Source organism: Bos javanicus, chromosome 7, assembly GCF_032452875.1.
Source record: "Bos javanicus breed banteng chromosome 7, ARS-OSU_banteng_1.0, whole genome shotgun sequence".
Lineage (NCBI taxonomy): Eukaryota > Metazoa > Chordata > Mammalia > Artiodactyla > Bovidae > Bos > Bos javanicus.
Genome location: NC_083874.1, coordinates 15,220,760 through 15,233,853, shown reverse-complemented (window position 1 = coordinate 15,233,853; position 13,094 = coordinate 15,220,760). Strand labels below are relative to the sequence as shown.

General features: G+C 47.6%; 1 protein-coding gene across 2 annotated transcripts in view; it reads right to left on the bottom strand.

Moving 5' to 3' along the window:
- The window catches only part of LDLR (low density lipoprotein receptor), a 33,618-nt gene that overhangs the window by 8,147 nt on the left and 12,377 nt on the right, over nucleotides 1–13,094 (bottom strand). The window contains exons 3-11 of one of the 2 annotated variants that reach the window (XM_061422197.1): nucleotides 12,562–12,684; nucleotides 9,324–9,710; nucleotides 7,350–7,472; nucleotides 5,344–5,466; nucleotides 3,691–3,810; nucleotides 2,937–3,062; nucleotides 2,482–2,653; nucleotides 2,153–2,380; nucleotides 8–126 (exon numbers count right to left, since the gene is read on the bottom strand). In XM_061422197.1, the coding sequence (XP_061278181.1) occupies nucleotides 8–126; nucleotides 2,153–2,380; nucleotides 2,482–2,653; nucleotides 2,937–3,062; nucleotides 3,691–3,810; nucleotides 5,344–5,466; nucleotides 7,350–7,472; nucleotides 9,324–9,710; nucleotides 12,562–12,684 (1,521 nt within the window). The remainder of the gene's footprint in view (nucleotides 1–7; nucleotides 127–2,152; nucleotides 2,381–2,481; nucleotides 2,654–2,936; nucleotides 3,063–3,690; nucleotides 3,811–5,343; nucleotides 5,467–7,349; nucleotides 7,473–9,323; nucleotides 9,711–12,561; nucleotides 12,685–13,094) is intronic. The other variant, XM_061422199.1, reaches the window with a different exon arrangement.

Genomic DNA, 13,094 nt, shown 5'->3' with positions numbered 1-13,094 from the left:
AGTGTACCTAGAGTGATGCCGTTGGGCCACTGGATGTCCTCGGTCACCAGCGAGTAAACGTCCACGCCGTTGAGGCCCCCCTTCTTGATCTCGGCAGGAGTGCCCCAGTCAGTCCAATACATGAAGCTGGGGGAGCAGCGGGAAGGACAGACAGGGGGACATCAAGGAGGGAAGCTGTGACCACCCGGAAGAGCTGCTCTCTCCCTGGCATCAGCCAGGCCAGGAACTACCCCCGCCCCCACAGTCCCTCCTGGGGGAGGCCCTGGATGGGTTCTTTCTGGTCCCCTAACTTAACCTTGCTGCTCCCTGGTGGCTCAGTTGTAAAGAATCTGCCTGCAGTGCAGGAGACCTGGGTTTGATCCATGGGTGGGGAAGATCCCCTGGAGACGGAAATGGCAACCCACTCCAGTATTCTTGCCTGGAGAAATCCATGGAGCTTGGCAGGCTACAGTCCAGGGGGTCGTAGAGTCAGACTCGACTTAGGGACTAAACCCCACCAACCTTGCCAGTTCCAGGACCTGCAGCCTGGTGAGACCTGGCAAGATTCAGGGACTTTGGAGAACAAAGGGAGGTTTTCATTCCAGTGTTGGGACTGGGGCCCTGGAATCTGCTCTCTGAACACTGCTTTCTGAGCCTAAGGGCTTTTATAAATTTGTTTTGGTAAAGTATGAATTTATTTATTCTTATTATTTTTTTTAAGGCTGTGTGGCATGTGGGATCTAAGTTCTCCGATTAGGGATTGAACCCATGCCCCTTGCATTGGGAGCACAGAGTATCAACACTGGACCGCCAGGTTAAGTGTATGTTATCCTGCAGATAAATTGCAAGGACTCATGTTCAAAGGCATTCAAAGCTATTCATGGCTCCTTTGTATAAGGCAGGGGAGAAAAACTTAAATTTCCATGTGCTGGAGAGCAGTTTATTTTTATTTATTTATTTATTTATTTTTTTTTTTGAGAGCAGTTTAAATAAATCATGGCCCATCAGCCCGAAGGAAAGGAAACTCATAGACCAAATGGAAGAGCCAGGTGGTGGTGCCTGCTGTTTAGGGGGAGAAATATAAGAGCAGAGCAAGTGATACAAGTCTAAGTGGAGTGTGTCTGGGAGGGTCTCTCTCTCCTGGCATCTGGATAGACCAGATGACCCTCCACCAAATGAGGGCATTAGTCTTGTTGGAGGAAGGCCTGCTGGGCCCACCTTCATCCCAGGGTCCCTCCAATCTGAGCCGTGGACACCGTGCTAGCACAGCCAAGTGTGGCTTCGCCAACCTTTTCTCTCTCAGGCCCATCGCTCCCTCTCCCCCAGTGACTGCAGCCAGAACAGGCTGCCCATCCTGGGGCTGTGAACTTCCCAGCCCCAGAGACCCTCCCAGACACACATGTAATGTGCTGGAGCAGGTGTCCTCTGCAGGGCATGGTACTTGGGACAAGACCATGCTTTCACAGGGGTCCCTGTGGACACTGGAGCTGCTGAGTCAGCCATGGTCCCACCTGCAGGGGGCGTGCCACGGGTGGCGACCTTCACTATGTTTGCAAAAATTGTTGTTTGGCTAATGCTGAAGTGTGTACGGGTTTGTTTTTTTTTTTTAAGTGTTCAGTATTTCTTAAGGACATTGTCTCTCTTGTTTTTATGCTAACTGGGCTGTGTGTTCATTTGGGAGAGGTCTTGGGGATGTAGCGAACATCCCCAAGATGTTCTACACCCCCCATCCTGTGCAAAGTTCAGATGATAAAATTCCCACCATGACGGAACCCCCTCCCACTGAGAGTGTAGGGGACGTGGGAAGACCCCACATGCTTCGGAGTTAACTAAACCCTTGTGCCACAACTACTGAGCCTGAGCTCTAGAGCCCAGGAACCGCAACTACTGAAGCCCACACGGCCTGTGCTTCAAAACAAGAGAAACCACCACAGTGAGAAGCCTGTGCCCCACAATTAGAGAAAGCCTGTGCAAAACAATGAAGAGCCAGGCATCTGAAAATAAATAAAGACATAAAGAAAAACCTGTGCCCCCCCCCCAAAAAAAACCCACAAACAAAAAACAAACAAAAAGCTAATCTGGTCTGGTCTGGTCATCTGGTCTACCTAAGCCCAAACCTCCCCCCATCTGGACCTCTAATCCATTTGTGAACCCCAGCCCTAGGAATACCCACCCATGGACGGGATCGACCACAATGGCCCGTGGTTTGGAGCCTTCCTCCTGGAAGAGCGTCTTCCTCTTCACACCTTTGGTGTCAGCCACGGAGACGGTACCCAGGATGGAGTCGGTCCAGTAGATGTTGCTGTGGATCCAATCCACCGCCAGCCCATCGGGGGCCTGGAGATCCTCGCCAATGACGGTGTCGTAGGAGGAGAAGCTGGGGGCTCCGTCGATCTGGGCACTGAGGGGAAAGGAGAAGGAAGAGGAGAGTGTCGGCTCCGGGGGCCCTCCGTCCATTCAGGGACTGGGGCTGCGTGCGGCTAGGGGAGCAGGCAGGCTCACCTGTAGATCTTCCTCTGGGACAGGTCAGACCAGTAGATCCTGTTACTGGCCACCTCCGTGTCCAGGGCGACCACGTTCTTAAGGTTGGGGATAAGGCTGGTGTACTCGCTTCGGTCCAGAGTCATCTTCCTGACTTCGTGGCGGTTGGTAAAGAAGAGGTAGGCGATGGTGCCTGGGGATCCGGGAAGGGGGCAGTTCAGCAGAGTGGAAGGGACCCCGACTTCCAGAAACATGGGATCCCCTGATTTAGGTGCTTCTAAGAATCACTGCATGGTTGCAGTTCTAACCTAACTTCAGGTAAAAGAAACAGTGATGTCTATTTGTTTCATTGCATGCTAAGTTGATTTAGTCCTCTTTTTGACCCCATGGACTGTAGACTGCCATGCTCCTCTGTCCACAGGATGATGAAAGTCCCACCACATGGCCTCCCCCCACCGCCACCTCCCTGCACTTACCCACAGCCTTGCAGGCCTTGGTGAGGGGCTCCAGCCGGAAGCCCTCTTCGCACTCGCATTTGTAGCTGCCCTCGAGGTTCACGCAGAGCTGGCTGCAGGTGTCAGGGTTCTGACACTCATCGATATCTGAGAGTTGGGACACAGAGAGAACTGGAGCATCTTTCCAGCAGGGTGCAGATGGAACCATGGGCTCTGACCAAGAGCCATGCCTCCTTGTGGCAAATGGAGGACAACCCATCCCCTCTCGGGAAAACCTCCAGGACAGGATGCTCTGACCAATTTTTTTTTTTAATTTATTGATTTGGCTGCACCAGATCTTAGTTGCAGCACGTGGAATCTTTAACTGTAGCATATGAACTCTTAATTGCAGCGTGTGGGATCTAGTTCCTTGACCAGGGATCAAACCCAGGCCCCCTGCTTTGGGAGCGTGAAGTCTGAGCCACTGGAAGTCCCTGATCACCAAAATCTTGAAAATGGCCAAGCATGATCTCTAACCCCAACCTCACCATTCACTTTAGGGCATAGTCAACTGGGCGAAGTTGCATCAGCTGAGATTTCTTTCTTAATTATTAATCCCCAAAGGCCAAAAGCAGTGCTCCCCAAGGGCCAAGCTGGCAACAGCTGGTTCAAGCACCTGGCCTCCCACCAGCCCTGTGAGGAGGGTACCTTCACCCACTTAACAGATGGGAAAACTGAGGCTGAGGCTTTGACCCCCCTCTTCTTCCAAGGAAAGAGCCAGGGGCTTGGGAATTACCTTCACATCTGTGCTTGCCCACTAGCTGGAAGCCTTCGGGACACAGGCACTCGTAGCCGATCTTGAGGTCATTGCAGATGTGAGAGCAGCCGCCCTTGTTGTCCAGACACTCGTTGGTCCCTGTGCCAGATGCAGGAGGGGCACCGGTCACACTCTGGCCACCAGCCACCCCTCATCCAACATCCCGCACTATTTCTACCTCATCATAACCAACATGATGACTGCTGGTGAAGTTGCCATGATTCCTAAGAGGTCTTAGGGCCACTGTCACACGTGACACCATGAATGAACCACGAAGATGTTGTCGATGTTTAGTCGCTAATTCTTGTCCCACTCTTTGCAACCCCATAGACTGTAGCCCACCAGGCCCCTCTGTCCATGGGATTTCCCAGGCAAGAATACTGGGGTAGGTTGCTATTTCCTCCTCCAGGGGATCTTCCCAACCCAGGGATGGAACCTGAGTCTCCTGCAATGGCAAGCTGAGCCACTAGGGAAGCCCTATGAGGGTGTTACAGTGAGTGAATTATAAGCCAGCCACGTGAGGCCCCTAATGGGGTCATATTTATAGAGACAGAAGGTAGGAGGGTGGGTGCAGAGGTTGGGGGAGGGGGAGTTAGTATTCAGTGGAGACAGAGACTCATTTCTGCAAGATGAAATAGTTCTGGAGATGGATGGTGGTGATGGTTACACAACACTGCGACTGTACTTAAAACATGCCTGAACACCTAAAAATGGTAAAACCATAAATTTTGTGGGTTTTTTTAACCATAATTTAAAAAAATTTTTAATTATAAAAAATAAAAGCCACATACCACTTACTACAGTTACATGTATTAACTCACTTAATCCTCCCTATAGGAAATGGCAACCCACTCCAGTATTCTTGCCTGGAGAATCCCATGCACAGAGGAGCTCATGGACTCTGTGCAAAGAGTCGGACAGGACTGAGTGACTAACACACACAAAATCCTCCCTATGACCTTAAAGGCATGAGACTTATAGCTGGGGAAATCGAGGCGTGGCCAGGTTAAACAGTTTGTTTAAGATCACAGGGCTTGACGCAAACCTAGGGCACCGGGCTCCATAATCCATGGTCTTACCCTCTATACCAAGCGTGGGCCAAAGCCAGCCCTCAACCTGCTCTTTGACAGCTAAGAATGGTTTTTACATTTTAAAATAGTTGAGAAGAAAATAAGAATCAAAAGCAAAATATTTCAAAAGTTCTATGAAATTCGAGTGTCTGTATCCATAATAGAATATTGGAACATGGCCCTAGGCATTCAAATGCACGTGTATGGGCTTGGGTGGGTGCTCTCCTGCTACAAAAGCCAAGTAGAAGAGCTGCGACAGAGACCCTATGGACTGGAAAGTCCAAATCATGGGTTAAAGTGCTGCTGAAAACACTTGTAACACCTGATCCCCAGCAGCCCTAGGATGTCTGGGAAGTTACTGCCCCATCTTACAGATGGGAAAACTGAGGCTTAGAAGCCAATCCACTTATCCCCAGGCTCCCCCCTAACATCTGTCCAGCCCCAGAGTCACAGCACTTGTGGGCTTCGGCACGGCTGGCCCCTCACAGCACCACAGCACCCACGTCTCAATGCGGTGGACCCCACCCTCAACACTACCAGCTGCCCACACCCCAGGGCTCACCACAGTCCTTGAGGGGCTCGTCCGACCAGTCCCGGCAGTCCCTGACGGAGTTGCACACTTTGTCCAGGGAGATGCACTCACCGCTTTGGCACTTGAACTTGTTGGGCCCCTCGCAAAGAGTCACTATAAGCACAGAGTAGGGTCAGGTGCTTCCAGGAGACAGGAGGTGGCTTAGTGCTTCTTATTAATATGATTATTTATGCAAGAATAGATACAAATGTATTTGGTGGTAAAACAGAACAGTTACTGATCAAACATGAAGCCTCCACTCAGCTTAAGAATTAGAATATCACCAATAGCAGGGGCTGGTAAACTCTGGCCTGATGCCTGTTTGTTTAAATAGAAGTTTTATTAGCACCCAGCGCTGCCCATTGGTTTACATACAGTCAGTGGCAGACTTCATGCTATAACAGCAGAGTCAAGCAGATGTAATTGAGACTATGGCCTGCAGAGCTGAAAATTCCTACTCTCCAGCCCCCGACCTAAACTATTATAGTGGTCTAAGCCATCCCATTTTCTACTACCCCCAGAGGTAATGATAATTTTGAATTTTGATTACTACTTCTTTATTTTTTCATTAATAATTCTATCAAACATGTATGAATGAACAATCTACTGTTGAATTTTGCTTCCTTTTGAGTCTTAATAACTGTATCCAGTTAAATTCCTGCAATTGCCTTCTTGTTTGCAACCCCAAGGTTATAAAGTTCACCTGGGCTGCAGACAGGGGCTGTAGCCTCATTTTTCTCAGCTGCATGATATTCCACTCTGTGATGACACTGCCGTTTAAAATTATTTCCAGGCAGCCCTGTTCACAGCAGTACTATTCACAACAACCAAGGCGTGGAAGCAACCCAAGTGTTCATCCACGGGTGACTGGATAAACAACATGTGGTCCATCCATACAGCAGAATATTATTTTGCCTTAAAAAGGAAGGCATTTCTGACACCTTCTATAACATGGATGCACGTTGAGGAAACGATGCTTAGTGAAATAAACCCGTCACACAAATTTGTGATTCCAGTTACATAAGGTCAAATACTAGAGGAGTGGAATTCGTAGAGACAGTAGAATGGTGGGTACCAGGGGCTCGAGGAAGGAGAACAGCGAGTGTATAATGGGGACAGAGTTTCAATACGGGAAGATGAAAGAGTTCTGGCGATGGATCATGCGGATGGTGACTTAGCACCGCTGGACTATACTCTTAAGAATGGTTAAGACAATAAATTTTGTTACATGTGTTTTTTTTTGTTGTGTTAGCCACTCAGTCCTGTCCAACTCTTCCAGACTCCATGGACTGTAGCCCACCAAAGTCTCCAGGTAAGAATACTGGAGTGGGTTGCCATTCTCTTTTCCAAGGGATCTTCTCGATCCAGAGATCAAACCCACATCTCCTGCATTACAGGCAGATTCTTTACCATCTGAGCCACCAGGGAAGCCTCTATTTCACCACAATTAAAAAAAAAATTTTTTTTTACATTAATTCTACTGCTGGGACTTCCTTGGTGGTTCAGTGGTTAAGGCTCTGAGCTTCCAATGCAAGGTACATGGGTTTGATCCCTGGTCAGGGAACTAAGATCCCACATGTCATGCAACATGGCATATATATATATATATACTAATTCTACTGCTGATGAACATTCTGGTTGCTTCTACTGCTTTGCTGTTAGGACAGTGCTACTCTGCTCATTCTAGAGCCTATCTCCCAGTGCACAGATACAAGTTTCCCACGAGCGGAACTGCTACACTATAAACTCAGCAAAGTGGAATTGTACTGTACACGTAACTCTGTGAGCTCAGGTTCATGAGCTATGTACACTCCAACCTCATTAAATCTCACAGTCCTGAAGTGGATGTTTTCATTTTGCAGATTAGAGAAAGAGGCTCAGAGAGCTCAAGTAACTTGCTTGAGGACACACAGGAGGCTCCTCCCTTGTCTGGGAGGCACTGTGCTCCTCCCCCCACATCTCCCCACAGCCCGGGATCCTGGAGGGGTGGGGCTCACCGTTGACGCAGCCCAGCTCGTCACTCAGATCCTTACAGTCAGGCTCCCTGTCGCACTGCCGGCTACCATGGATGCAGGTCCCATCCGAGCACTGGAATTCATCAGGCCGGCACGTGGCCACAGCTGGGAAACAAAGAGCCAAGTGTGGAGAATTAAGAAAGGGAAAGCACCCTAACACAACCATTACATTTTCATAGATTTCTCTCCAGTCTGTCCTTGCGTGCAGGAAATTCATTAAAAAGTTGGCAGATCGGGGAATTCCCAATCAGTGGCTAAGACTCTGTGATCCCAATACAGGGGGCGCAGGTTCGATCCCCGGTCAGTAAGCTAAGTCCCTCATGCCACAGCTAAGACCTGGCAGAAGTAAATGAATAAATATTAAAAAAAAAAAAAAAGCTGGCAGAGCTAGTAGGCCATTCTTGGCAGAAAAGCAATGATGTGGTCCCAGTCTAGATAGAAGCCTGGCCAGGTACGTTATGATGTTGTTGGTTAGTCCCTAAGCTGTGTCTGACTCTTTGCGACCCCATGTGCTGTAACCCACCAGGCTCCTCTGTCCGTGGGATTTCCCAGGCAGGAACACTGGAGTGGGTTGTCATTTCCTACTCCAGGGAATTAATATCTTCCTGACCTAGGGATTGATCCCAAGTTTCCTGCATTAGCAGGTGGATTCTTTACCACTGAGCCACCAGTGAAGCCCACTGCCCACCTCCCCCCCAAAAAAGTCATTACTACTGAGTATCACACAGCCCTTTCAATGACTCAGACTGTGAACATGAAAAATGTTTCTGACTAGACCTTGACCTGAAACAGGTTTTCACTTAACCCTAATTCATTAAGCTCTAAGCTTATGCTTTCTGCACTTTCCCGTGGGTTATATTTCACTATGAAAATGCTGACAATGTGCAAATTCAATTTCAAGAGGTCAGTGGAGAAAAAATAAAAAGATGATAAATAAGTATGCAAATGTTTGGAACTCATTTGTGTGTGTGTGTGCTTTTATGTCGTAACCCAAGTCCACCGAGGCTGACACTGTTGCTCCATCTACAGGGGAGGAGATCAAAGCACAGTAACGCTACGTCCCCGGCCAAGGGTCACACAGCTTGGACATCACCAGTCAGGCCTGGATCCTTTCTGGACCAAAATAATACAGCGTGCTACAGTCTGCTCCTCTTGGCAAGAGAAAAATTAAATAGGGGCTCCAGGGGCTTCCCTGGTGGTATAGTAGATAAGAATCCACCACCCAATACAGGGGACATGGGTCTCATCCCTGGTCTGGGACGGTCTTCCGCAGCACACAACAACTAAACCGGTGTGCTGCAAATACTGAACCTGTGCGCCTAGAGCCTGTGCTCTGCAACAGGAAAAGCCCACAGACCACAACTAGAGAAGGCCCTCATGCAACGGTGAAGACCCAACACAACCAAAAAGTAAGTAACTGAATTAAAATAATAATAAATGTTAAAAATAAATAAACAGGTGTTCAAAAGGGAACTCCTTTGGAAGACAGTGTCCTCTATGTGATCAGAAAGACTGAAAGGAACATGAAATGGGACCGACTTTTGGTATTTTTTTTTAGGTCAATGCTTTATTGACACCATGTTGCCTTGAATATAATCTGAAGATATCTTTGGATATCATATTCTTTATGCAGGATATTAGCTCTTTCTTTTCTTGTATCTGAATCACTCCATCAAGGATTTATTATAGCTGGAGATAAGACCTTTGGAAGCAGTGTTCCTTTTTCTTTTTTTGACGGAGCTAAGGTATATGGGATCTTAGTTCCCTGACCAGGGATCCAACCCTCACCCCTGCACTGGAAGAGCAGAGTCTTAACCACTGGACCAAGGAAGTCCAGGACTGACTTTCTTATTGTGTGATGCGGAATCATTTAAGCACCTAAAGGCACCGCCCCACCCCTGTCCCCTGCCGGGGGAGCCCCCAGCCTGGGTGAGGGGATTTCCGAGGCGCCCCTACCGCAGTTCTCCTCGTCAGACTTGTCCTTGCAGTCAGGGTCATGGTCGCAATGCCAGCTGGAGTGGATGCACTCGCCACTGCCGCAGTGGAACTCGAGGGCCGAGCAGGGGTTGTTGTCCTGCAGGGGGCCTGATGGGTGGGGGGTCCCGCAGTGCTTTGGCCACTCGTCTGAGCCATCGTCACAGTCGGGGTCGCCGTCGCAGGCCCAGAGCTGGGGGATGCACATGGAGCTGTTGCACTGGAAGTTGGCAGGGCCGCAGGTGGGCATGGGGCAGGACGCCTCATCCGAGCCATCTAAGCAGTCCAGGTCCAAGTCACAGACGAACTTCGGGGCAATGCACTTGCCGTCATTGCAGCGGAACTCATCCTGGGAGCACGTCTTGGGGGCTGCAGGGACGGACGGGAGAGGACAGCCTGGTCACCGGGGAAACCACTCCCCAATCCCGACACCAACTCATTGCACAGATGGGGACACTGAGGTGAGGAGAGGCCAGAGCGCAGTGAGTGGACTCCAGGCAGTCGTCAGGGGACCTGGCCAACAACCACCCAGTTCCTGGGCCCCTCTGGGCCTCAGTTTCCTCATCTGTTTCTGTCTCAAAGTGTTACTGGAGGACTGGGATGTAAAGGTACACGGGAACCTGTATTTAAGAGTTTATGCAGGGAACTATAGTCAATATCTTATAATAAATATAGTAGAAAAGAAGAAGAAAAAGAATATATGTGTGAGTGTGTGTAACTGAATCACTTTGCTCTACACCTAAAACTAACCCAAAACTGTAAATTAAATATACTTTAGTTTAAAAAAAAAAGGATGAGTGGAGTAGGAAATGGCAACCCACTCCAGTATTCTTGCCTGGAGAAGCCCATGGACACAGGAGCCTGGCAGACTACAATCCATAGGGTTGCAAAGAATCGGACACAACTGAGGGAATTCAGCACTTATAATTAAGTGTTCCTTTACTATTAAAAGTCTTCCCTTGTGGCTTAGCTGGTAAAGAATCTGCCTGCAATGCGGGAGACCTGGGTTTGTTCCCTGGGTTGGGAAGATTCCCTGGAGAAGGGAAAGGCTACCCACTCCAGTATTCTGGCCTGGAGAATTCCATGGACTGTATAGACCATGGGGTCACAAAGAGACATGACTCTTTGTGACCCCATTTTACTATTCAAATTTTATTATCCTTCATTTTATTAGTGGTCCTTGAGCAGCTCTGAACGTTTGGAAATTGGGTGTTGAAGGAAGGTAAAGTAGAATATTTTGATCCGACTGGAGACTTTGAAATACTAGATAGTAAATGTGATCATCCTCCTTTGACCTTCAGCTCAAATATCTCCCTGAAAATAATGCATTCAGGTTCAGAGGAAGCTTAGAGACGGCACTTTAAATGTCACATTGTAGTACTTATAAAATGAAAAGGAGGTAATTTCGGCTTTAAAAAACAAAACAAAACCAAAAAATGGCTGGGGACTTCCCTGACGGTCCAGTGGTTAGGGCTCCAGGCTCTCACTGCCAAGGGCCCAAGTTTCATTCCTGGTGGAGGAACTAAGATCCCAAAAGCCACTCAGAGTAGCCAAAAATAAAAATAAAAAACTGTTGCCCTTATTATTATTATTTGCTTGTTTTTATTTACAATGACATGGGACTTTTTGAAAGTGAAAGTCGCTCAGTCGTGTCCCACTCTTTGGGACCCCATGGACTATGCAGTCCATGGAATTCTCCAGGCCAGAATACTGGAGTGGGTAGCCTTTCCCTTCTCCAGGGGATCTTCCCAACCCAGGGATTGAACCTAGGTCTCCTGCATTGCAGGCAGATTCTTTACCAACCGAGATATCAGGGAAGCCCATATTGGACTTTTGAAGTTGAAGTATAGTTGACTTACAAAGCTGTGCCAGTTTCCAGGTATGCCACAGCGGCTCAGTGACTTTAGACAGCACAAAACGATCACCAAGCTAAGTCCACTTACTGCGTGCCACCCTACAAGGTTATCACCATCTTACTGACTACATTTACCACGCTGTGCATCACATCACTGTGAATTATTTATGTACAGGAGGAAGTTGGTTCCTATTAATCTCCCTCCTCTATTTTACTCATTCTCCCACCTCCTGGGTTTGATGGTACTATTATTTCTTTTTTTAACTTCTTCAGTTTTATTGTACATACATGTCAATCTTTTTTTTTTCCCATTGTGGACGGAGTTTAATAATTTTTTTTTTAAAGTTGGATTGAAGTATAGTTGATTTCCAATGGTGTGTTAATTTCTGCTCTACAGCAAAGTGACTCAGTTATACGTAAATGTATTCTTTTTCATATCCCTTTCCATTGTAGTTTATCACAGAATATTGACTATAGTTTCCCTGCCCTATACAATTGGAGAAGGCAATGGCACCCCACTCCAGTACTCTTGCCTGGAAAATCCCATGGATGGAGCAGCCTGGTAGGCTGTAGTCCAGCAAATTCCCTTTCACTTTTCACTTTCATGCATTGGAGAAGGAAATGGCAACCCACTCCAGTGTTCTTGCCTGGAGAATCCCAGGGACAGGGGAGCCTGGTGGGTTTCCGTCTATGGGGTCGCACAGAGTCAGACACGACTGAAGCGACTTAGCAGCAGCAGCCCTATACAATAGGACCTTGCTGTTTATGCTGTATTATTTAAGAGTCAAAAGAAACAGTAATTATGTGAAATGATGAAGGTGTTAAATAACCCTATTGTGGTAATCATTTCACAATATATATAAAATCATCACACTGGAGACTAAACTCACACCATGTTACATGTCAACTATATCTCAATAAAGCTGGAAGAAAAAATAAAACACTTGGAAAAGAGGCCCAATCCCTTTTATTTTAAAATGTTCCTCAGTGAGAACCAAGGTTAGATATGCATCACTAAGCACTCACTCACTTTTTAGGTTGTTTTTTTTTTTTAATACCCTCTTGGGGGGTTTCATATTTTGTCAACTTGAAGATTTGATGTGATCTCAATTATTTAAATTTCCCCCAGGGTGTTTTTTTTTTTTTTTAAGAGTCTTACTTTGTTTTTAAAAAATCTACACAATTAGAAAAGAAATTGTAAATAATGAATAAAATCAAAGAGGCAAGACAGAACCTGCTGCAGAGTGCCTTCCTGTCTGAAACTCTCTATGGTTTGGAATAAACTCTGACCTCAGCCACGAACCCAGTCAGGTCACTTGGACACGGCTAGGATCCACGGGCCACCAGACAAGGGACACCACTTACAACAGCCTTCTTCGTCCGAGCCATTCTCGCAGTCCACCTGGCCATCGCATCTCCAGGACCCCGAAATGCAGCGGTTGACACGGCCCCCACAGCTGAAGTCCCCCATCTTGCAGGTGACAGACTCTATGGGAGAAACAGAACTGAACCGTAACGCAGAGGGAAGAATGCCTTGCCACTCCGAGCTCTGCAAGGGAAGAACCCAGAGTTTTCTGATAGGAGATTCAGGCTCACTTTTCTGGGCCAAAATGAAGGAAATTTAATGGAACTTATTAAAAATTAGTTGCTGAGGACTTCCCTGGGAGTCCAGTGGCAAAGACTTCCATGCTCCCAATGCAGGGGGCCTGGGTTCAATCCCTGGTCAGGGAACTAGATACCACATACCACAGCTAAAGATCCCGCATGCCACAAGGAAGACTGAAGGTCTTGCATGCTGCACTTAAGACCCAGTGCAGAAAAATAATTTTTTTTTTAAGTTAGATGCCAGGTGTTGCAAAGATTTTGGAATGAGATAAAAGTGGTGGTTGCAAAGCACT